Source organism: Eumetopias jubatus, unplaced genomic scaffold, assembly GCF_037043125.1.
Source record: "Eumetopias jubatus isolate StellerSeaLion01/CBP00866 unplaced genomic scaffold, mEumJub1_p1.0 scaffold_16, whole genome shotgun sequence".
In the NCBI taxonomy this organism is placed as follows: domain Eukaryota; kingdom Metazoa; phylum Chordata; class Mammalia; order Carnivora; family Otariidae; genus Eumetopias; species Eumetopias jubatus.
The window spans coordinates 93,587,132-93,613,159 of NW_028274822.1; the positions used below are offsets into that span (position 1 = coordinate 93,587,132).

At 46.9% G+C, this 26,028-nt stretch overlaps 1 protein-coding gene across 2 annotated transcripts; it reads right to left on the reverse strand.

Moving 5' to 3' along the window:
• Window positions 1–1,634: 1,634 nt before the first annotated feature.
• Window positions 1,635–26,028, reverse strand: ANKLE2 (ankyrin repeat and LEM domain containing 2). 2 transcript variants are annotated; one of them, XM_028095529.2, is made up of 13 exons: window positions 25,824–26,028; window positions 20,038–20,511; window positions 16,786–16,992; window positions 15,420–15,613; window positions 15,150–15,338; window positions 10,956–11,078; window positions 9,059–9,125; window positions 8,128–8,300; window positions 6,602–6,708; window positions 5,530–5,720; window positions 4,445–5,093; window positions 3,722–3,853; window positions 1,635–3,300 (listed from the first exon to the last, which is right to left on the reverse strand). In XM_028095529.2, exons 1-13 carry the CDS (start codon window positions 26,008–26,010, stop codon window positions 3,096–3,098), a joined length of 2,898 nt encoding a protein of 965 aa, XP_027951330.1. In that variant the 5' UTR covers window positions 26,011–26,028; the 3' UTR covers window positions 1,635–3,095. The 2 variants fall into 2 exon arrangements, with proteins under 2 accessions (XP_027951330.1, XP_087875443.1); XM_088019317.1 differs by lacking the exon at window positions 25,824–26,028 and adding an exon at window positions 22,722–22,789.

Consider the following 26,028-nt stretch of genomic DNA (forward strand, 5'->3'; position numbering starts at 1 on the left):
CCACATGGGGGGATGCAGCCGAGGAGCAAGAGGTGGGTGTTGACATGGGGTCACGGGCCCACTGATGTCAAGATGGAGACTTACCTGAGGTGGGAGAGACGACTGAAGACTTCTGAGATGTCAGCAACCCTGAGTTTGGCCAAAATGAAGCCTGCAAATCAGACACCTGTGTCACATGAGGGACCGGAACTGACGTCAGTGGGAACAGAGCAGTTGGTTCCTATGATGTTGTGCTGTTTATTCCAAAATATTTTCTTCAGAGATAGGAAAGGAGCATGAGTGCAATCTGTAAACCAGAAAACCCTTACAAGTTTGGTGCACAAATGCAACACATCAGACGAGGAAAACTGTGTGCCTCGAACAGCCCGGCAAGCAGACCCAGCGCAGGGCGACAGGGCAGTGAGCGGTGGCATCCGAAGCCACAGCCTGTCAAGGCCGTAATCCCACAGACTGCCAAGCCGTGAACGGGGCTGCAAACACCCCACAATTATTCAAGAGGATTTGTCTGTGGTCCTTGCTGTTCAGGAGGAAGGGCCTCAGAAAGATGTGCCTGCCAGTTGACCCAGGAGCCTCCCATCCTTGGATGTGGATTCTGCTCACCTGTCTGGTCCCAGAGGCTGCTCCAAGGACATGGCCTTGAGATGGTGAGCTGGGGCTGAGCCAGGAAGGGCTTCTATATAAACTCTTCAGACTGGGAGTGTGGAGGCACGGATCTATTCATCTTGCCACCCAAGACGAGCCTAGTATGTAAGTTCTTCTTATGAAACCTGCCACCTCCCAAGCTGGAGTGGCCTGGCCCTTTCTTTGGTCTTTCCCTGCCCTCTGCATACAGGGACCAGGTTCAGCTCCCACTGGGGAGACTGCCAAGACAGCTGCAAACGGACACTTGCCCCATGGGGTGGGCACTCACCCTACAACGCCTTGGTGGCGGCTGTCCCCAGGCCAGGACTGGAGAGCTTTCCTGCGTGCCTTGTGGCTGGTGCCACAGCACCACCCCACTGTGGCCCAGTGTTCGCCTCTTCTGAACTGAAGAAGTAACATCACAAGAAAGGTTTCTCATTTCCAAGGGCAATTATGAAATTTGGTGCTAGCTTAACTGAAAGTTCAAGTTTTTCACAACCATCTTAGGAAAGAAAAGGGCCAAAAAACCAGCAAATTCACCACTGTCAGAGTAACATACTGTTTCATTACAACACTAAAGATTTTTTTTTTGAAGATTTTATTTATTTGAGAGAGAGAGAATGAGAGAGAGCACGAGAGGGGGGAGGGTCCGAGGGAGAAGCAGACTCCCCGCCGAGCAGGGAGCCCGATGCGGGACTCGATCCCGGGACTCCAGGGTCATGACCTGAGCCGAAGGCAGCCGCTTAACCGACTGAGCCACCCAGGCGCCCAACACTAAAGATTTTACTAAAAACGGCATTTTGCCTAGGCGCCGAGAGCAGTCTTTCTGAAAGCTTAGAATTATTACCACATGGTTTTAATAATTTATTTTATGAAGTATCTTAAAAAAGAATGCAAAATCACCTTAAGACACGTGATAATGCATTCGCTGGGGCCAGGGCCACCTTATATAAACAAATGGAGTAACAGGCAAAGATAACCTAACCTTCAGAATACAAGAACCACAGTCTGCAAAATTTGGACAGAAACACTTTTAATTTCCATCTGAATATTTACAACAACGAAACAGGATTTTACAGAAAACAGTGAACGTACTATCTGTATTCTAATTTCTTTTGAGAACAAAGATGCCTTTTATAAATGCCACTGACTTTTAGAATAGAATGTATTTTTCTGTTACATCCAGATCATTACACAAGTAAAAACACCCTGGGTAACCACCTTTTAAATTTTAAAATCTAAATCTTGATTCCAATATTCCTGACCTGTCTCTTCTTAGCACATGAAAGAAATAAATTTTTTTTAAACACAAGTTCCGATTCAGAATTTTTATAAACAACAAAAATCTCACGCCTACTTAGTATCACTATACATTCGCAAAAAGCAAGTTTCAGGAAAATAAAAAATGATTTACAAAAGGCACTGAATTTAGCAAAAATTGGTAGAGCTTTTCATTTTGGATCAAACACTGGAAATGTTCACAGAGCACCGGAGAGAAGTTAGCCCTCAACTCAGGTGTGTAGTTTTGGGTATCAATCGCGGCAGTGGTTCTAAGGTGACCCCCATGCTCCAGGCAGACCCCCCCCAGAAGGTCATGGCCAAGAGGAAGCTAAAATAAATGCAGTAAGGTAACTGACCAGAACTCAAAGATAAATCTCTAGTTTCCGTACTAAAACACAACACTCTTTTATAAAGGAAATCCAAAGGAACTGAATTTGGAAATAGGCAATAAATCTCAAAACCAGAGAACTTAAAAGATCATTTTATTGGCACTACCCCGGCAACTAAACGAAGTAACAAGAAGGGCAGGTTCCTTAGGGCTGCTGGTCTGTCAAGGGCTGGGACCATTCCCAGGACTCCCATGGACCAGAGGATTTATTCCTCAGAGAAAAGCTAGTTTTATCTTCTGGACACTAGTTTAAATGTTTGTAATGACCCAAACTTGCAAGTGTAAGTCATCTCCAGGTTCGTTTACTCCCAGACATCCACCTTATTAACTGGTCGAACCCACTGGGACCGACTGGCAAAACAAAGATTTTCCATCAGGAACTAAAAAGTCAGAGACCCTTCCCAGAAAAGGAAGATGGCACTAAATTCATCTTTGTCGTTAAGAACGGAGTTGAAGCAAGTGCAGCTACTGGCAGCCCAGCTCCGGCATTCACCTGGGTTTCTGGTGCACACACAATGGGAATGGCGTCTTACGCTTGGGAGCGGCGAACTTAAGTCCACATCGTCACACACTGACAATTTTCAGAAAGTTTGTAACTGGAGTTGCTTCCATCAACTTCTCCCAAAACACCAGAAAACTAAATTTTATACAAAACATTTGCATTTTCTAAAAATTTTCTACTCTCAAAATGAGGACTAATAAATTAATCAGAATATATTCTTTTTGGTAAATTTTAGCATTAAACACATTACCCTTCTTCCTTTAAAAACAAAGACAATGGGACGCCCAGCAGCTTGCGCCAGCTCTACAAGGCTGTGAGCTGGGCCAGGCGCGCCATTCTGCGGAGGTGGCTCCCATTTGCGGGGCTATAGCGCCCAGGGCTGCCCAGGCCCGGGGAGTGGGGTGCAGGCCCAGGCTTCCCAGGGCTTCTCCCCGGGCTGCAGCTGTGGGGGCAACCAAGATCCAGCTGCTGAGACTCCAGCTTCCCTTTCAGCGCAGGACTTGGCCAACTGAGGAAACCAAGAAAGGTCTGTCAGCATCAACGGTGATAACAGTCCCTGCACCCAAGCTCTGGCGGACCACCTGGTTCCAGAAGAGGTGCTGCGAACCTCAGAACCACGAGCCCTGAAGATTCACAGAACATACGATTTTCCACACGCGTCCCATGTGGCCCTGACCAGGGTTCCCAGCTGCTTCCATCCCGCACCCCCACCTCGTCAGCAGCACCCCTCTGCTTTCCAGGCAACTGCACACCTCCTGCCTGTGCAGGGTGCCGCCAGCTGCGGCCACGGCGGGAGCTGCACGTCAGCCTGGCTAACCAGTGTTCCAGATGAACCACTACATGAAAACATGTGAATCACAACCGGACCGTCTGGAAGCCAACTACCCACAAGCCCTGTGTACGACAGGTTACCCCGCAGGACCACTGACCTCTGTCTGTCAGAGGGGGAGTAGCACAGGATGGCACTCTTCCATCTGTGGACAGCTGGGTACTGCTGAGGGTCCACGTCTGTACACTCCAGAGCTGCCAAAACATCTCGGTCCAGTTTTGACGGCTCCTCTCTACAAGTCAGAAAAAGGGAAAGAAAAAGCAGGAACACTCGTGATTAAAAAGACTTCCAACACCACTACTCAAGAGCCCAGCCCAGGAGCAGAAGGGCAGGCGTCCGTCTCTGTCACCAGCAGTCGGGGCCGTGGTGCGGGCTGTGGAGGGACAGAGGCCATGGTGGCAGACAGGACGCACTGTCCCACAGGGGGAGCGGTGGACCCAATACCGAGTGTCTCCACCTCCAGGGTCACTGACCAGAAGGCTGACCCAGACGGCCCGTCCCAGGGAGGCTGAGATGACCCCAGGATGGTCTTTCTTTCTAAAACACACTGCGTTCTTGGCACAGTTCCGGTCGTTCTGCGGAGGACTACTTCCCCAGGGGGGAGAGCAAGATGGGAGGCTAAGCTAGAAAGGAGAGCACGTCTCCCACCAACTTGGAAGATGGCAAGAGAGCACCAAGAACTACAATCTCATGAAAGGGACGGGAGCCAGAAAAGCTCGTCCAACCAGGCTGAGGCTAGAGAAGGGTCTGAAAACTGGGACGGTGCCACATGAGCTCACGCCCACTCCCAGGGCCTCCCGCATGTGCACACAGCCCACCATACCCAAAAAGGAAGAGCCTCTGGACAGGCTCCTTCGTAGCGGGGATCCCTGAGGGCTCTGAGGACACGGAACCACAGTTCTGCTGAGCCTCGTGCACAGGAGTGTCGGGACCCAGACGTATCTTTGCCATTTTGGCTGACATTTCGCTTTCTGTCCTGGTTTGGTTGTTTCTAAGTGTGTCAGCAGCAGGCGGCTCTAACAAGTCACTCTCGACTGCATCCACTCTTGATGTCAAGCTCTTCTTTTCTCTAGTTTTCATAGTTTTACTTGGTGTCTTAGAAAAATTACTTTCTAGATCTTGCAAATTCAATTTATCCAACTTGACCATTAAGCCTGAGACCGGTGAGATGAGAGCCTCCCCTGCGCTGGGGGCCTCTGGCCTCTTCCTGCCCAGGGTCCTGCTGCCGCTCAGGGGGCTACAGAACCCATTCTTGCTGCTGTGGGGACTGGTCAGGGTGGAGGCTTCTATAAGGTTGGTCTCCTGCTCCAAGGGAAGGATGTCACACTTCGAGTCCCCAAAAGCGCTAACTGTGGGCTGGGTGTTGTTTCTAGCCGTGTTCTGTCGATTTTTAATCTCTTCCAAGCTCAAGTCATCGTCTTCATCCAGAAACGCCCTCACAGAGATGGAATTGCTGCACTTCTGGGCACGGCCTATAAGGAAGAGAAAGAGCAGCTCTTCAGAGCGGGTGACACAGTCGGCAAGGGTCACGTGGTACAGCCGCAAATCCCCAGGACCAGTAGCAAACCGCCCTCTCCTTCAGATCCACCTCCTAAGACTCCCAGAAAGATGCCTGCGCTGCCCTTGGGAAAAGCCAAGCAGGACCCTGCACCCAGAAACAACAGTGTCCAGCGCCCCACCTTCAAAGGCAGGAAAATGAGGAGGAAGCCAAGGTCAAGGGTAGGCACGCGTGGGACGTGACAGTGGCTGGTACCTCCCATCTAACTTGCAAGGACACCAGTGGGCTGAGAACATGAGCAGCCGACAGAAGCAGCAGGTGCTTGCTCTTCACATGGACCCACTTCTTGGTCCGCGGACACGGGACAGGGTCCGAGTCCCGAGAACCTACAGACATCTGCGTGTCCTTACCAAAGGCAGAGGGGCTCTCCTGACGATAGGCCTCATTTGCTCCTGAGTCCTGTTGGGCCTTTTTGCCTGCTTCCTGGTGAGTGAGATATTCTTCTAGTTTTTGCAGACCCTCCTGGGAAGACAGATCAACAAAACAGCCCAGAAAGTCCCAGTATTCGACCCAGGGGTACCCCAGCTCATGAGCCAGCTCCCTGCAAGAGTAAGTACAATCCATCAGTTGGAAAACGAGGTGTAAAACACCAAACTCACAGAACTGACTACACAGAAAACAGCCACTTTATGCTGGAAGTGCCAAACAATACCTGTAATCTTAGTTACAATTTTTATTTTTAAATTTGGGGCTAAAATAGTACTTTGCATTTTCTCAAGCAGGGCAAGACTAAGCAGGGTTTCTGTCATGGACCACCACATGGAACACACTAAAGTCGTGGCAAAAGAAGGGGGCTTCAACCACCCCACTGGCACCACAAGCTAAAGACCAGCCTTCCTGTTTCCTTAAAACAACTGTGTAAGGTTAGAGAGGATTCTGGTTTGGCTCAGGCACATAAAACTTTGAAGTCCTTATCAAGTTCAAGTTGTAAACCTGAAACTGTATTTCTCAAACTATATTTTGAGAAAAAGTTCTAGAACAATTCAAAGTAGCTTTATTTGATTACACTGTAATTTAGATTCTTCACTATGGGAAAATCACCTTTCAGGGACTTTTTACTAGTAGCTGCTAGCCACACCCACCTCTTGTGTTTTATTTCCTGCTTTACTGCTAAGGAGACATCCACCGTATGGCCCATCAAACAAAACGCTGCCACACCCTGGACACACTTCCCATTAGTCTCCGCCTGGAGAGGGACCGCTGTGGCGGACACCTTTGCTACACACTGTGTGCAATGTTTGCAGGAATCAGACCTCAATGAAAAGGCTTCACATCCCCCTACCCCAACCCCATAAACACTTCCCAGGAATGATTATTTTGCAGCTGTAACTGGTTTCTGTCCTCAACCAACATATAGGCATGCAGCGTACAAAACAACATTGCCACTCAGCTCCTGTCCCTTCATACTAAGCCAGCCAGTACCTTCCCACCCTCTCGATGCCTCTTTCTGGATCCATCTTCCTGACATTGTGAAAGAAGCCTGCTTTCTCTCGAGGTGGCGTTTTCCAGAGTCTGCGAAAATCTTCTGCCTGAGGAGAAAATGTACTGAGCTGTGCTATGCCCCCACGTTACAGGAACACCAGCATCACAGAGCCAGCTGAGTGCCTCCTGGCATCTCTCCTCCTCCTCACACACCCTGGGCATCATGCCCTCCTGTGTGGTAGCTGGACAGACCTCAGGGCCACATTATGACAGCGGCACAAAGGGGCTCTGGCAAGTCTCCATAGGGGAGCAGCCCTGCTCCCTTCCAGTGGCCCAGGCTGGGCTGTGAGGCTCAGAGCTGCCACACTGAGGGCCTCAAGTCACTTTCCCATCACACAAGAGGAAAAGCCACTCATATTAGAGTTTTGTTTTATGCAACCGAATCTAACCCTCACTGATAACACCTGTTTATGGAGACACTTCTATAACTGCAAATAACTATTTAATTAAAATTATTAACACCGGGGCTCCTGGGTGGCGCAGTTGGTTAAGCATCTGACTCTTGGTTTTGGCTCAGGTCATGGTCTCGGGGCTGTGGGATCGAGGCCTATGTCAGGCCCCTCGTTCAGTGGGGAGTCTGCTTGAGATTCTCCCTCTCCCTCTACCCCTCCCCCTGCTCTCTTGCTCTCAAATAAATCTTTAAAAAATAAAATAGATATTTTTTAAAGATTTCATTTACTTATTTGACAGAGAGAGAGACAGTGAGAGCAGGAACACAAGCAGGGGGAGTGGGAGAGGGAGAAGCAGGCTTCCCGCAGAGCAGGGAGCCCGATGCGGGACTCGATCCCAGGACCCTGGGATTATGACCTGAGCCGAAGGCAGACGCTTAACGACTGAGCCACCCGGGCGCCCAAAATAAAATTATCATTTTTAAATTTTGTTAAGACAGTAGGTCTTGTGTTAGGTATTTGAGGGTTTTTTTGTTTTTGTTTTTAAGATTTTATCTTTCATTAATTTCCACACCCAACGTGGGGCTCGAACTCACAACCTCAAGATCAAGAGTCACACGCTCCACGAACCAAACCATCCAGGCACCCCTTTAAAATCTTTAACAAGAAAGATGACACACCGTGTATGAAATACCTCAGCCCAGAAGGTGAACTTCAGAGTTTGCACAGCAAAGTTCCTAGGGACAATACACATCCAGGAATATGGGACTGGACAGCCCAGCTAGACTGGCATGTGCCACGAGAAGGGCCACTGATACGGACAGAAGAACCAGGTGATGATGGTGGGTTAGCCCAGGTGAACTTCACTTCTCTGAAGTGTGGGCTCACCACCACATGCACCCTGGCTCGCCAGTGAGGAACAGGGTCAAGACAGCAGATTCCTCAAACCTCGTCCCAGCTCACTGGGATTCCACGAGGCGTGGCCTCAAGACCAAACACAAAGCAAGAGCTGGAATACCCAGCACTTCCGGTGCAGACAGCCAGGAGCTGCTTCCAGAAGCTTTTACAGTAGCTCACCTTGGATGGGCTCAGGGGCCCTGCAAAGGCTCGCAAGGTCAGAACAGGGTCTCCGGGGCCGCCTCCACCATGGCCGATGTGAGAGGTCTTGGTTGTCTGGTCTGAAGACCACAACTCCCCAATCACTGGAGACGATGTGTCCTCGGCTCTCAAGAGTGGCACGTAGTAGTGGCCTGGGGGGAGGAGACACCCCGGGTAAGGCAACTGCTTGGGCGGATGCTCACCTCAGTGGCTGTGTCAGGCATCTGGTAAATAGCCCGGTAAACACCACTCTGCAAGCGATCCGGTGATGGCAAGGCTGCAGGAGCTCTGGAGCTGGAGGTTCTGGGTGAGAGGCCAGTTTTTGCCAGACTCACTTAACTAGCCCCACATTCTTCCTCCACTGGAAAAATAAAAGGAAGGAAGGGGAGCAGCAAACACCCCTTTACCCCCACGTACTAAAAAGACTGAGAGGCAGGACCTGTGTGAACAAGATTATTCTAAGTGGGAGCCTGAGAATCGTTAAAGGAGAGACAGGCCGTGGTGCAGAAGGGGCACATGGAAGGGCAGACAGGGAGCTACTGATAAGCCAAGCAAACGCCAGACCAAAGAGCTCCTCCCACCTCCACTCTGCCAACATGCAGGCTGTGCTTGGGGAGCAGGGACCAGAGGGACCTGCCACGTGTGATACCGACAGAGATTATGGGGTGATGCCATGAGCAACAGTCAAATGACAGACAACTTGCCGTCTCCCAGAAAAGTTCAAGGCTTCAAAGGAGGATTTATATGACAACTGGCATGTGGGCTGGGGGTTCAGGCAGCAGCAGATCACCCTGAGAAGGGCTGGCTCCCTGAGAGGGGAGCTTGCTCCCACGGTGTAAGGCCAGGCTCAGGCAGTCCAAGGCCTTCCCACTGGCGGTCCTCACACTCCAAGCACCAGGCCCCACCTTACCCTTTAAGTACTCTCTAATCCGCTCCTTCAGTTCCATAGACTTATTTCTGCTTCTTTCACAAATGACCTATTTTTAAAAAACACAGTATGTGAACAGTCGATACCTTGTCACATTTTATCCCTAAAATAATTTTATAAAACCAAATTTTAAGATTAACTAAGCAAGGATAGTGTCCTAATGCTGAAAATTTCATAAAGCCCACAATCAAAACAGTACAGTCTTTCTTCCAAAAATGTTCTATAAACGCTGAAGGGGTCAGGACAAGAAGAACAAACTCTGTGGGTGAATTTTATTGTCTTTGTTTGTGCTAAACTACACATTCTAGTTTTCTTGCAAGGAAAGGCAGTATCAGTCAGGGCAGAGACAGGCAGACACGCTTATAATTTTCAGCTCCATGAGCTCCAATGACTGGGGGCCTGTCTGTTGCTGTTGTTTGGCTGGATTAAAAGAGAATTCCTATTTAGCATGCAACACAGTGTTTTATTCTTACTACTACAGGAGTTACCTTTCTTCCTTAGAGAACTGTAGCAACAAGAACACTTTTGCTAGAATAAAAAAAACAGTAACCTTCAAATAAGGAAGGAACCACAAAATTACCATCTCCTGCCAGCCTGCGAGAGAAACCAACTACACTGTACCCTGCAAGTAGTACAACTATTTTTTTAAATGTGTAACTGATTGTGAGGAATGGCAAATGTTTTAATAATACTGGTTACCAAATACCATTTTATACTGAAAATATATACCAACGCACATGAGAAGTTGAGTCAGACACACGAAAAATAACGGTAATTTCTGAGATGTAGAATGGTGAATTTTACCTCTTTTTGCTTATGTGTACTCTCAATGAAATGAGAGACAATGAGCACTATTTGTATGCCACACCAACTACAAGGGTGGCATCTCTGCCAGGTTAGAACCTTACAGATGCCATTTCAAAGGGCTGGCTGGTGCAGCTCCAATGCACGCGGCAAATCACCCATCTCACTTCTTGTCTGGTCCACCTCCCTCCCACCTCACAGGCACAGATGTACCTCTGCCCTCTCTAAGACACATTTTGCTCAACTGCCAACATCCACCCTGACAAGACTTGTACGGGTCAGGTGAGAATACCCAGGAGGGGCTTAGGACAGCGCCTGGTACACAACGAGCTAAGCACATGTCAGCTGCTTTCAGCACCATCACCCTCATCACTACCACGATCCCCACCCTCACCACCACCCCCCTTCACCATCCCCACCATCCCCACCATCCCCACCATCACCATCCCCACCATCACCACCATCCCCACCATCCCCACCATCCTCACCATCACCATCCCCATCATCAGCACCGTCACCATCACCACCACCACCAATCACCTCCTCTATTCTCTGGTTCCCTGGTCAACTAAGGTAAGCACAGAGAGAACTTGATAAAAAAAACCACGAGCTCAGGGCGCCTGGCTGGCTCAGCTGTTAAGAGTCTGCCTTCGGCTCAGGTCATGATCTCAGGGTCCGGAGATCGAGCCCCTGCATCGGGCTCCCTGCTCAGCGGGAAGCCTGCTTCTCCCTCTCCCGCTCCCCCTGCTTGTGTTCCCTCTCTTGCTGTCTCTCTGTCAAATAAATAAAATCTTTAAAAAAAAAAAAAACAAAAACCACGAGCTGTTGAGAACAAATGATCACCAGTTTCAGGAAAATAAAATCAGCAAACATGGGCAGTTCATTTCCTCCTGATTCTACAGATGTGTCTTCTTACAGTGCACCTTACTCAGTAATCATGGTTCTAAGGTGTGCCCATGAGGCAAACACGTTCACACAGTCAGTACTGTGACTTCACAGTAACTATGATCAAGACTATAATTTCACATATTTTCATGTCTAACACTACAGTAACAGCATTTTAATAGATACTTACATCTTCAGGAGTTTTATCATATTTATTCCTTGGATTTTTTACAATCAAAGGGTGTGAAGAAAGCACGTTGACCACATCTGCATTCCCAAACTTACAAGCAAAGTGCAACGGTGTGTCATAGCCCTGAGAAAGGTGCAGGGAAAGAATTATTTATGTTTGTTTCATAAGTCTGCTTTAAGATAAAAATAGGTTATTTAGCAGAACAAACAAAAACCCTCAAAATTAAAAGACCATAAAAAGACACTGTTATTGGGGCGCCTGAGTGGCTTGGTCGTTGGGTGTCTGCCTTCGGCTTGGGTCACGGTCCCAGGGTCCTGGGATCGAGCCCCACATCAGGCTCTCTGCTCCGTGGGGAGCCTGCTTCTCCCTCTCCCACTCCCCCTGCTTGTGTTCCCTCTCTCGCTGTCTCTCTCTCTGTCAAAGAAATAAATAAAATCTTAAAAAAAAAAAAAAAGACACTGTTATTATAACTAAGAAATAAATGGCATGTTAGCACATACCCACTTTAAGCCAGGGCTTGAGGCCAGCCCAGCACCCGTTACTGTTGCCTAGTGCCCGGGTGCCCAGGTCCAGGGGTAGCTTATAAATGAGCTAGGGCAAAATACCTGCTAAGTAAACAGCAGCAGCCTTAACAATTCAGGGCCCAGTACAATGTTATATAATCAATGCCCAAAAGGTGAAATAAACAGGGGCACCTGGATGGCTCAGTCGGTTAAGTGCCTGACTCTTAATTTCGGTTCAGATCACGATCTCAGGGTTGTGAGATTGAGTCAGCATCAGACTCTGCGCTCAGCACAGAGTCTGCTTGAGATTCTCTCTCCCTCTCTCTCTGCCCTTCCCCCTGCTTGTGCTCTGTCTCTAAATAAATAAATATAATCTTAAAAAAAAAAAAGGTGAGGGCGCTTGGGTGGCTCAGTCGGTTAAGCGACTGCCTTCGGCTCAGGTCATGATCCTGGAGTCCTGGGATCGAGTCCCGCATCGGGCTCCCTGCTCGGCGGGGAGTCTGCTTCTCCCTCTGACCCTCTTCCCTCTCGTGTGCTCTCTCTCTCTCAAATAAATAAAATCTTAAAAAAAAAAAAGGTGAAGGACGCTTGGGTGGCTCAGTCATTAAGCATCTGCTTTCAGCTCAGGTCATGGTCCCAGGGTCCTGGGATCAAGCCCCACGTCGGGCTCCCTGCTCAGCGGGAAGCCTGCTTCTCCCTCTCCCACTCCCCCTGCTTGTGTTCCCTCTCTCGCTCTCTGTCAAAATAAATAAATAAAATCTTTAATTAAAAAAAAAAAAGGTGAAATAAACAGATGGAGGCAACACCCAGAATAAAACAAAGTCTATGAATTTGGTCTGTACCCAAAGAAAATTCTCTCTAGTGGCTAATACCTAGTAAATGAAACTCTCTATTCCTGACCCCAGGATGCTTGTCAATGCTCTGACTTGCCCTTAGTGGCACCCATTCCCAGATACTTTCAACTAAGGCCTAAAGATCAGTGGGCTTTAGGGTAACAGCATCCTTGAGCCCAAGAGCTACAGAGCAAACCTCCTCTGGGTACCCTCACTCGAATGACCACGAGCTCAAATGTAGCACATCCAAAACAGAACCCACTCCCAGCTACCAGAGCTGGAAACGTGGCCATGCAGTCCACCTATGATTACCAAGGACGGCAGATCCCAGCTCTGAAGTCCCCGGCAGGTCACCCCTGCCCTCCACGTGCCACGCTGCCATCCCCTTCGTTTCTCGCCCAGACTACCAAGACTCCTCACGGGCCTTGCTTCCTGTACTCACTAGGTGACCCAAATGATCTTGTGTGAGCAAATAACCTCAAGGCAGCACCCATCCCCTGCTGCACACGCTCTACTTCGTACAACTTCTCACGTGAACCTAGAGAAGTCTGGGTGTTTGCCTGCAGGAGCACTCCCGAACCGCATCTTGCCCGTTTGTCCGGGTTGGCAAATGTTCTCAACCAAGGGCCAGAGAGCGAACATTCAGAATGAGCAGTGCTGTGTTCCAATAAAGCTTTATTTACAAAAACAGACTGTCCTTTGCTGGATCTGCTCTAGTGCATTCTCTGATTTAGGACCTTGATCCATGTCCCACCTGAGACAACTCTATCCAGCTCTGTGGCCAAGCTCTACGAACAGCCTGACCTCCCGTCAGGCCTGCAGAGGTGGGAGGACAATGGTCACTCTGCAGATCCGGGGTCACTGTCTCCACTCATTCAGAGCATCCGGCCACAGAGGGACCGCAACACCCCCGCTTCCTTCTGGCCACTGCTCTTCTTCACACCTCGTCAGGTCCATCTCTAACCTGCCGCAACCCCTCTCCTCATTCCCGCCGGCAACTGCTGTTCCTGCACAAGACAGCAGGCTCCGGGTTCTCTGGACACTGCTGGCGGCCCAGCCCTGCTCCTCACCCTGCTGATCTCTGCTGTGCCCTGTGCTTTCTCAATAGTCCAAATTTGTGGTCAACAATTTAACTGATTCCTACTCTTAGTGAGTTAGGGTCAAAGATGGCCTATAACATCTGATTTCAAAAATGTATTAAGTGTTCCCTGTGGAGGTGCATATGCACATTTTCTGTGAATACTGCATAGACATTAAGAAAAACTGTGTATTTCCTTAGGGCACACACTTCTCTTATGTTTTTCAAGTCACACGTCCTGATTGTACTAATCAAGTCAGGACGCCTTCCGTAATGAGTCTGTTCACCCTTAGTTTGTTTTTTTTGTTTTTTTTTAAAGATTTTATTTATTTATTCATGAGAGACAGAGGGAGAGAGAGAGAGAGAGAGAGAGAGAGAAGCAGAGGGAGAAGCAGGCTCCCAAGGAGCAGGGAGCCCGATGCGGGACTCGATCCCAGGACCCCGGGATCATGACCTGAGCCGAAGGCAGACAGTTAACCATCTGAGCCACCCAGGCGCCCTGTTCACCCTTAGTTTTAATGGACTTAACTCTGATTTTGCTCCTTCTTAGTTTACATTTACTATTGCTTTCGTATAATCATTGTTTTCTCTTTTACTTCCTTCTATAATTGTGCTAGCTTGGCCAAATTTATCTTTACTCCCCCTTTTCTCTCTTGTTAATTTAAAAGTTATCCTTGCGGGGCGCCTGAATGGCTTAGTTGTTAGGCGTCTGCCTTCGGCTCAGGTCACGATCCCAGGGTCCTGGGATCGAGCCCCGCAACGGGCTCCCTGCTCGGCAGGAAGCCTGCTTCTCCCTCTCCCACTCCCCCTGCTTGTGTTTCCTCTCTTGCTGTCTCTCTTTCTCTCTGTCAAATAAATAAAATCTTTGAAAATAAATAAATAAATAAAATAAAAGTTATCCTTGCTTTGCAGTTCTGGAGTTCAATGTGTCACATTTGACACGTGTCATGAAATAGTAAGTCACGCGCCACTCCAACATGCTTCTGTTACCCCCTCTCCTGCCAACTACAATTTTTCAAACTCCTAGGCTTGCTCAGAGCTTACAGTTCTTGGCTCTAAGCAATCACTGGGTTCTGCATTATATAAATATGTAAAATTCTTCTGTTTTAAGCATTCTTATGTAAGGGTGCCTGGGTGGCTCAGTCGTTAAGCGTCTGCCTTCAGCTCAGGTCATGGTCCCAGGGTCCTTGGATCGAGTCCCAGATCAGGCTCCCTGCTCGGCGGGAAGCCTGCTTCTCCCTCTCCCACTCCCCCTGCTTGTGTTCCCTCTCTTGCTGTGTCTCTCTCTGTCAAATAAATAAAATCTAAAAAAAAAAAAAAAAAAAAAAAAAAAAAATTCTTATGTAAGCCTATGCACCATTAAAAACCAACCCTTTGAAATTTTTAACTCCACAGGAAATATTCCTATATGAAGTGGGGAAAAAATATATATATAATACATAGAATCCTAGAATAAAAGGCACCAAAACCCCTTTACTTTCTTCTCTCTTTAGGTTTTGACATTGGCTCATCCTCCCATCAAAGCCCTGCTCAGGCCACTGTGGAAAAAGGCCAGGAGGGACCTGTCCTTGCACACAGCTGAGACTCAGGTGTACCCTGCCTGGTGGGGCAGAACTCTCGTGTGTGAATGGATCTTGTCATCCATCCCTCTCTAAGCTGGCTGAGCTCAATGAATGCGCCATCTCCTCTCTACATGCAGTGGGATGCAGTAAATACTCACATATGAGAGACACAAATCTTGTTTTGAAACTGGCTATGACTTCTCCTAAGGCACACTCACCGCTTTGTCAGGAGTGTTCAGGTACAGGTCCACGATGTAACAAATGCGCTGTTGCAGCATGTTCGGGTCATCGTCTGGGTACATGAGCCGCATAAACTCGGGGTTTTCCAGAGTCTCCAGAGTCAGCTGGCAGATCGAAGCTTGGTTCTCTTTGGCAGCAACATGCATAACGTTGTACCTACATCCTTCCTGAAAGAAAACTGCAGATTCTGAGCTTCATTTTTGTCAACCACAGTATTTTGATGCTAATAATCCTAGAAGCAGGCTTACCTGCACGATGGTTGGATTGTCACCTGAACCAATCAGATACCGGGGGTTACTCCAGGTGAGATCAGAAAAAATGTCTTCTTCTCCCTTCTCCACAGCTTTTCGAAGTTTGGCAGTGAGATCTTGAGTACGGGGGGTTTTATAACTGTTTGCTCGTTCTCTGTTTATAGTTTCTGACTCAGAGGAGTACAAACCATCTGTCATTAGAGACAGAATTTAAGAACATTTAACTTCACAAACATTCTCTCATCACCCACTGTGTGCTACACTGAGGGCAACAAAAATCTCTCCCACAGAAGCTTCTAACCTAGTTGGGAGTAACAAGTAAGAATCAATTAGCATAAACAGCAGAAGGGCATGTGTCCTAGCTGACAACATGGCACAAACATCACTATAGCATGAGTCCAAGAACAAATGGACCTGACTAGACTCTAGCTGCAAAAGGCTTTCTGAGGAGGGATAAACGCACACCAGCAGCACCTGCACAAGAACTTCCAAGCATACAGAGCATTCCCATAAAGGCAGAGTGAGTCAAAAGTGATTTTTTTTGTTGTTGTTTAATTACAACCACCTGAGAATGTCTGCGAGCAATCTCTAGAGGAGTATTTTCATAAACGGCAAACTATTCAAAATCACTCTGGTTCCCCTCTAAGAAGCACCTGTGTAAGGCCAAGTAAGGAAAGAGAGGAAAGGGCTTTCGCCTGAAGGCCTTATGTCCACAAGAAGATGCCTTCCCTGGGAGTCCCAGCCCGCCTGGGAAACAGGACAACTGTGAGCTCCTGGAGGGGACATGATGGAGGCTGTGAAAGTTAGAGGCTGCTGCGGTTCTGCACGGTGCTGACTGAAAAAGCCTCTCACAAGACCCTGGTTTGGAGCCAGAGTGGGTAGGGTCAGATCTCTGACTGGACAGGTCCTGCAGGTGAGCTCAACTTTTGCAGGACTTTCTGGGTCAACGCTGGTGGCACAGTCCTAGAAGCAGGTATAGCTTCATTCAGGTGGGAAATAGACGCATCTCAGCATCTAACAAAGCCCCTGAACCCCATGGGCAGCACGGAGAGAGGGAAACAAAAGAAGCAGAACAAAGGACCAACCGTGGCCCTTCTGCTGCTTCTCCCTCGGCCTTGTCAGCTTCAGGGCCTGGAGGGGATGCCGGCCCACTCACTGCCCTGCTGCCTTTCTCCTCAGGGTCATTCCCAGACCAGGTAACTGACCCATTCTCCACAGCCCGGGCCTTAGCTCTCTACTTCCTAGCAAACCAAACTCCTTCTCTCAAAGGAGAAAACCAATTATAATACATGTGGAAGAGAGCACAAAACACCTAGGGCCCACCGGACAGTAACACCAAGAAGTGAGCCGCTACATCATTTACCTTTCAGTCCACCACTGCTAAAGAATGGTGCTATTTTCACAGGAGAAAGTGGTGAAGAGGCTTTGCCTGGAGAAGGGAAATAATCACAAACTCCTCTAGCAAATTTCTCAGCATCTTCTCTACTTGAAAAAGCTTTAAATCGAGATCCTTTGATCATTCTGACAGCTTGTAATGCTTCCTTTCTATCTTCATAAACGTGAATCCTTTCTGCATGGGAAAAGTAACAGGAAAATTAGACAGGAGTAACTGGAGTCACTGTCACTTAGTTCACACCTGAAGACACGGGTTTCATAATAAACAACTGTTACCCAGTTGTCTGATTTTTCTCTCATATTAATATTTCAGATATTATTCTTAAAAAAAATTTTTTTTAGGGGCGCCTGGGTGGCTCAGTGGGTTAAGCGTCTACCTTTGCTTTTTTTAATCTTTTTTTTTTTAAAGATTTATTTATTACTTGACAGAAAGCACAAGGCTTGGACCCCTGACACGCAGAGGGAGAGGCAGGCAGAGGGAGAAGCAGGCTCCCCACTGAGCAGGGAGTCCAATGCGGGGCTTAATCCCAGAACCTCAGGATCATGACCTGAGCCGAAGGCAGACACTTAACCCACTGAGCCACCCAGGCGCCCGTTAAACATTTTAAGTAAGCTCTACACCCAACATGGGACTCGAACTCACAACCCCAAGATCAAGAGTTGCACACTCCACTGACTGAGACAACCAGGTGCCCCAATATTTCAGATTTTTAATCTTGAAGAAAAAGGGCCTTAGCTAGTCAAAAGAACACAATTAATAAGCTTGATCATATGTATGCACATGGATATAAAAATATGTATTTTGTATACATGTGTGACTTTATATTTAAGGGTACTATTTCATACAGAAAAATAAAATTCCTGGATTAATGCTCTAAATAAAAATAATAAAAGCAAGTTAAAAGTACAACTATATTAGCAAAGAATGTAAGAGATTTTTAAACATAATTTTGGGTGGGGAATGCCTTTCTAAGCATGCCAAGAAACCAAGAATACATTAAGGAAAAGAAAGTTCCAATTACATAAAAATATTAAAGTTCTATAGGAGAACTATCATAATCAAATTCATATGAGACTCTCATAAATACGTAAAATACAAATGACAGATGGGGAGAAAAAACATTTTTAACTAACATAATGGAATAGTAACGTCCATTGCCCCAAAAAATGGTCAACAGATATGACCAAAAGATACATCCAATTAATACAAATAAACTATAATAACATAAAAAAAGTAATCCACCTACAACAAGATAGAGCTTTTCCTTATTCAAAAGATATAAAAGAGAAGTTCAATAACATGCGGTTGTGTGGTCGATAGAGCGGAAACAAGACACCTGCCTTCCCTTTTTATAGATTTAAAACGTTGAGTTCAGTACTGTAGAGACTGGAAAAATCACTCTCTCAAACACAGTGAATGCTAACGCCTTTTGGAGGGCAGTGGCCTTTAAAGTTTTAAAAATACATACCTTTTTTTTTTTAAATGCATTATTTGTTCTTAGTATTTTTTTTTTTTTAAAGATTTTATTTATTTGACAGAGAGAGACACAGTGAGAGAGGGAACACAAGCAGGGGGAGTGGGAGAGGGAGAAGCAGGCTTCCCGCGGAGCAGGGAGCCCGATGCGGGGCTCGATCCCAGGACCCTGGGATCATGACCTGAGCCGAAGGCAGATGCTTAACAACTGAGCCACCCAGGTGCCCCAAAAATACATACCTTTTGACCCAACACTTCTACTTAGCATTTTTTTTTAAGATTTTATTTATTTATTTGAGAGAACTAGAGAGAGTGAGAGAATGCACACGCAGCAGGGAGAAGCAGAGGGAGAGGGAGAAGCAGATCCCCGCTGAGCAGGGAGCCCAATGCTTAACCAACTGAGCCCCCCAGGCGCCCCTCTACTTACCATTTTTATGAAAATAAAAATAAGGTACATTTTTATATGTAAATCTATGTTAAGTTTAAATGAAAAAAATATTATAAATAAATACAATACGAATTCATATGTATATATAAACAAAATATAGGAGGGTCAGGAATGATACACAAAAGCAGTTATAAGGTGGTTAATTTGAGTAAGATTTGGGTGGAAAGGAGGAAATTTTACTTTATATACTGCATATGTAATATACATAAATATTACATATATAATTTTATATGTTTTTATAAAAAGCAACTTTTATAATAAAGATATAAATATATGTACAAAAATTAACAGAAATTGCATCATGACCATTTCCGGTGTCACTAAACCTTCTTTAAAAAATTCTTATGGTTGAATATTCCATTCTACTCATGGTACATGGTATGTCTAACAAATCTATTTTGGGGTACCACCACAGATGGTACACAATAATGACAGTCTATAATTTCTGACATTCTATTCAACACCAGGCTTTTATTTAATTCTTTCCAGTGCTGCAGCTACTTCAGTCTTGTTTAAAATTGGAATTCTTCGGGGCGCCTGGGGGGCTCAGTCGGCTCAGTGTCTGACCTCGACTCAGGTCACGATCCCAGGGTCCTGGGGTGTGGCCCCGCTCCCTGTCAGAGGACAGCCTGCTCTCCCCTCCCCTCTGTCCCTCCCCCCCACTCATGCCCACTCGCACAGGCTTGCTCATTCTCTCTCTCTCATAAAATCTTTAAAAAAATTGCAATTCTTTGATGCTGAAAACTACTTATAGCTGCATTAGCCATTTATATTAACATCAAAGGTGTTCAGATTCTGTTGAATAAAAAAAAAGAGGGAAATAATTAATCGGCAAATGGAAGCTAGCCAAAAACTACTTGCAAGGTGAAGCATGTCTCAAAGAATCCAATTTTCTTCATTTTTAAAAATTCACATATACATTTACAAATAATTCAGCAGAGTTCTACATAAAAATGCTACCAATGGTTCACTTGGGGTGGTGAAATTATGGTGATTAAATTCTTCTCTGTGATTTGAGATTTTCAAAATCACCTTCCCCTGCTGCCCACAAACCACCTGTGTAAGAAACACCAGGTACGGGGCGCCTGGGCGGCTCAGTTGGTGAAGCATCTGCCTTCGGCTCAGGTCACGATCCCAGGGTCCTGGGATGGAGCCCCGCATCGGGCTCCCTGCTCAGCAGGAAGCCTGCTTCTCTCTCTGCCTGCTCCTCTTGCCTATGCTCTATCTCTGACAAATAAATAAATAAAATCTTAAAAAAAAAAAAAAAAGAAAGAAACACCAGGTGCTTGTTACATTACCATTTCTCGCTGGGGTGTCCTCGTATGCCGGGCACACCCCATAGTACAGAGGCGGCTCCGTAGATGCCCTCGCTATGGCTTTGTGGCCATTGACCCCAGTGACGGCACTGAAGGTCATGGAGCAGGTCTTAGATGTCACGACATCTTCCTCTGGAGGATTCAAGCCCATGCTATAACCAAAATCTCTGTCTTCAGACAAGCCGACCTGCTCAGCCTGGCTCCCTACAGCAGACTTCAAAATCCTTTGTGCATCTTGGCTTAGAGAAGTGGCACCTGAGGTGTCGAGGCCAGGAGGATGTGAAGGCAGTGTTCTTCCATGCTCTAATAAAGCCTGAGCCAATTTTTTCTCAAAAATGAACCTTGTGGTTGATGTAATGGGTCCACATTTCAATCCAGCTTTCACAATTTCTTCTCTAAGGTCATCGGGATTCAGGAGTTTCAGTCGCGCCAAGATGGCATCCATTGTCATTTCACCTAGGCCCAAGACAACAAAAATCAATTTGATGGTTATAAGTACATCTTTTCTTATTAAAAAACAGAACAACAAAAAAACACGCAACAGTAGCAAAAAAGCTGGCTTCAGTTTCATTTCAATCCAGTGTTTCTCTATATTTTTTGTAGTCTATAAGCCCTCTATGAGAACTTTCTGAAGTTTTTGGTTTCCAAATTGATAATAATCTAAACAAAATTAAAATGTTCATCTGGATAAGAACGTTAGAACCTGGTACTATTACGTGACACAATCACTCTAACATTCTAGGAAGGTAAGCACATTGGGGAAACAGGCATGCTCATTTGTTGCCGGAGTGTAATGTGGAACAAACCCAAGGAAGGCAAGTGAACAATATCCATCAAAACTCCAACTCCAGAAATATATCCTACATATATATTTGAATTTTATTCCATAAATAAAGGGAAATTATGCAAAGACTTAGCCAGAGAAGCCACAAAGATAGCTCTGGCAGTCATTCTGCTAATACTAATACCAAGTAGCTAACTCTTGGGGGTCTTTCCCACACTACAATTTTTCCATGTGGCAGGTTCACCCACCACTTGACAGATGAAGAACCTGGATCACAGAGACACTAAGTAACTTGTTCAGGTTACACAGCTACCCAACAAGTGGATGTGAGCTACAGCAAGAGCTTCAGTCAATACCTTTGGAGAAAGAGCAGTTAAACCTATGGATTATACGTCTAAGCATGGTCAGCAAGAAGTGGGAAGGAGGTAAAAATAAGGGGGCAAAAGACTAGTGCTGTGGTAATGGGGTTGGAAACAAGGGCTCAGATTAGAAAAACTTAAGGACAGATGGATCAGATGCCATGGGAGGGGTTTGAGGGACTGCAGTCACCTAAAGTAACACCCAGATCTCCAGCCTACAAGCCTACGAGTGACTCCACCCGAGAGAGAATACTAGAAAGAGATGGAGACATAGGCACGGTAGCATCAGAAACACCTTACTGCCACCAACAGGGTGTTTCAATTCTCAAGTCCAAGATTTGTAAGTTCAGAGTGGGTAACAGACCTGAGAGCCGTAAGCACATGGATGGTGACTGTAATACCAATAATACACCAGGTGTAACAAGGAACAGACGGAAAGGATTAACAGATAGGAGAGAAAGAGAAACTCCTAGAAGGGATGAAGAAAGAATTGCGCACAGTAATGTATCAATGAAACCAAGGAGTAGAGAGTTTTAAGAGGTATTTTCAGATGAAATGATGGGACATTCAAGATTAACTTTAAATTATTCTAGGGGCACCTGGGTGGCTCAGTTGGTTAAGTGTCTGACTCTTGATTTCAGCTCAGGTCATGATCTTGGGGTTGTGAGATCAAGCCCCACGTGAGGCTCTGAGGTCAGTGGCAGTCTGCCTGAGATTCTCTCTCCCTCTTAAAAAAATAAATAAAAAAATTAGCAGGAGAGCAAAAGGAGGAGCAGTGACAGATAAAATAAGATTCACAAAATATCAATACCTGTTGTAGCTGGATGATGACTACAAGCAAGGAGCTCATTATATTACCCTATTTCTGTGTATTTCTTTTATTTTTTTTCTTTTTAAGTGGGCTCCACGCCCAGCATGGAGCTCAATGCATGGAGCTCAATGCAGGGAACTCGTGACTCTGAAATCAAGATCTGAGCTGAGATCAAGAGCCAGAGCTCAATGGACTGAGCTTCCCAGGAGCAGCTGTGTATTTTTCTTTTTTTTAAAACTTTTAATGGCACCTCCCCCCACCCAACTCCAAGGTTTCAAAAATGGCTGTTACTTATTTGTAAAGGGGATGTTAGCCTTTTAAACAATGAATGTACTGCACAGCCCCAAAAAGCTGCCAAAGAACTTGAAGGGGGCAGCCTACTGATCACAGGATTCTACCCAGGGATGGTACCTAAGCAGATTCCCCCTGTACCTGGATATAAGAGCAACAGAGGTGGCCCAGCGATAGGAAACTGGTATGAAAGGCACAGGGCAGGTAAAAATCACATGCAAGGGGTCAGGACAAGTGGGGCAGATGCTCTGAATAAACAGAGGAATTGCATCCATTCCTACAAAAGTCCAGTTTTCATACCATTCCCGTGTCTTTGCTCTAAAGCTACTACCTTTCTAACCCGGGCTAGTCTGAAGGGGATTTTGTCCTTGCAGGCAAGCAAGCACTAAACACAACAATTACATTAGGTCCCAGCACTAACCGTGTGACCGTGGACAAGTTATGCAAACGCCAAGCCTGTCTCCTCATCTATAAAATGGACATAACAACAGCTCTACTTCTTAGGCTGCAATGAAAATTAGATAAAATACTACATGTTAAATCTGTGCTGCTGTGTTTGACACTGACAAATTACCCATAACTGTCAGTTCTGGTTACTAAGTTATCAAGTAACACAGGCTTATTAATCTGCTAGAAAGTCAATTTGAATAAAAACAAAAACATGTGTTTTAATACACTGTAATTAATATTTGTAATACAATACACAAGTATTTGCTCATGTGTACAAAAGGAAGAATAAAGCAGAAAGTAATGAGCTTGGGTCCCTGTTGGGGGTGGAGGGTGGAAACTGGATTCGAAGAATGGACAGAGGGCCAGCCCAGGGGAGGGCAACGCTTTTTTTTTTTTTAAAGGTTCAAATTTTTTGTTTTTGTTTTTTTAATTTACTTATTTGACTGAGAGAAAGCACAAGCAGGGGGAGCAGGAGAGGGAGAAGCAGGCTCCCAAACCCTGAGATCATGACCTGAGGCTTAACCGATAGTCACCCAGGTATCCCGAGGGCAACCCTTCTGAGTATCACTTCATATGTTCTGACTTTTAGAAACATGTTTGTGATTCACATATACTAAAAAATAATAAACAAAAAGATGGCGGAAGGCCCCCCAAGTGGAATACAAACCAGAACAAATGAGCTCAACTGCATTACAAATTAGAAACAACAGGTGGGAGAGAACTAACCTAGTAAATGAAAAACAGCATGTGACTATGCACTCTACAGGTCAGCAATTCTGAAGCTACTTTATGCCTACTCTAGGAATCAGCAAATAACTAGACAGATAGTGGCTAAGGAAAGCCAGGTTCCTCACCAACAGAAGGGAGCTACAAGCAAGGGGAGGGGAGGCCAGAACAGGGGTCAGCAAACTTCTGTAAAGGCCCCAGACTAAGGTTGAGGCTTGTCCTACTTACAGTGATTATGTAAGACACTAACATTAGGGAATCCAAGTGAATGGTATACTGGATCTAACTATATTTTGCAAAAATTATAAACTCAAGTTGAAAAACAGTAGGGACGGTTCCTAGTGTCCCTCACTGGTGACATCCTACACGCGGCAGCGCATCAGAAAAGTGCCTGCATCACTCTGCTGTCTTTGTATGGAATTCCATGACCGTCCACCACACGTATAAACTCATCATCAACCATTCAACGGCTCCACCAGAACAAAGATCTCCTGCCACCCCCAACCTCCTCCCCTGTCCCCAAACCCTGGCAATCACTAATTTGTTCTCTATCGCTGTAATTTTTCAAGAATGTTATTATAAATGGAAGCATACACTACAAACCTTCTCAGATTGGCTTTTTTCACTCAGCATAATGCCCTAGAGACCCACCAGCACTTCCTTCCTTTTCACTGCTGAGTAGCACTCCATGGTGTGAATGTGCCACAGTCCATTTAGCCATTCAGTCCTCGGGAGACATGTGGGCTGCTTCCAGTGTTTGAACACTACAATTACAACTAGTTATAAGCATTCACACGTGGTTTTTGCGTAAAAATAAGTTTTCATTTCTCTAGGATAAATGCCCAGGAAAGCAGTGCACAGTTACGTTTTTGAGCAACTGCCAGACTGATTTTGGAGTAGCTGAACCTTTCTTATTTCCACCAGCACCTTGTGGTATTCTTATTTTAGCCATTTTAATGGGTGTCATATCTCATTTTAGGTTTAATTTGTACTTCACTATTGGCTGGAAATGTTGAGCATCTTTTCACATGTGTGTATCTGCGTCATACTTTTTGTAATTTTTTATAAGTCTAAAATGATTTCAAAATAGAAAACTAAAAATTAAAAAGGAAATTTCTAAAAAAAAAAAAAAGACACTCCAAACCCTAATCTCTTAGTCCCATGCTCTCTGGACACACACACCATTCAGCTTTAGCATCTGGACAATCTGCAGTCTTGGCGTCCAACAGGTACAGGGCTGACTACGTAACTGGACAAATCCGCATGCTATTTACTCAAGATGCCAACTAAGGGGGCGCCTGGGTGGCTCAGCCGGTTAAGCCTCTCCTTTCAGCTCCGATCGTGATCTGGGGCCTTGGGATGGAGTCCAGAATTGGGCTCCCTGCTGGGCGGGGAGTCTGCTTCTCCCTCTGCCTGCCGCTCCCCCTGCTTGTGCTCTTGCTCTCCGACAAATAAATAAAATCTTTAAAAAAAAGACAGCTAAAACTTTCTTAAGAGGATGAGAGAAGGCAAAGCAAGCAGCAACCGGCAGGATGGGGGCAGCTGGGCCTGCTGTCCACAGGCCCGCATTCCCGGCGGGCTTCTGCCTCCTACCTGTGTTCTCAGCCAGAGCTGGGCCTTCCTGGGACCCATCTCCTCAGCGGTAAAACCCCACAAGAAAAAGAAGTCATCCCTATGGGCCCCGTTAGCCCTGAGATTCCACGGTGGGCTCAACTTGACTTTCTGCTACTAAAATTTCACCCTCCTCTCAGAGTCCTTAAGAAAGTATCGTTTACGCTCCGGAAAGAACCCAAACTTTCGCGCAAGAGAGCCAGCTAAATGTGAACGACAAGGGTCCGAAGGCACGCAGGGCGCGCAGTATCCGGTGAGGCCACTGCTGCAGCACACACAGCAGGGCAAGGCCACGCAGGAGACGAGCACGACTGCAGGACCCCGCAGAAGGGCGGTCCCATAGGATCCAAACAAACAAAACTGCCCACAGACAAGCCACCGGAGCTCCCCGCTTTCCCATCGTCGGCATGTTGAAGACGCCGGAGTTTTACTCTAGGTCTTTGCCCAGAACCCCAGATTCAGGCCGGCGAGGGAGGGGGCCAAGGCCCGGGGAGGGGAGGGGAGGAGAGGGGGCCCAGGGCGGCGACCGGAGGGGACCCAGGCCCGCGGAGGGGCGGCGACGGGAGGAGAGGGGAGGAGGCCCAGAGCAGAGATGGGAGGGGGCCCGGGGAGGGCAGGAGGGGGGGCCCGGGGCGGCGACGGGAGGGGGCGATGGGAGGGGGGCCGAGGCCCGGGGAGGGGAGGGGTCCAGGGCGGCGACGGGAGGGACGCGGGCCCACCAGCGGACAGGCCTCACCTGGGTCTAAGGCCGAGTTCGTGGGCGCGCCGGGCGGCGGGGCTGGAGGCCCGCTCCGGCCCAGGCCTCGCGGCCGCTTCTCCAGCCGCCGCACCAGCCAGCGCACCGCGATGAGCAGCACCGAGGCGCCCAGCAGCTCCCAAACCAGTGGCACCCACTCAGCCGCCGCCAGCCGCGGCCACAGCATCGCCGCCGCCCGGCCGCC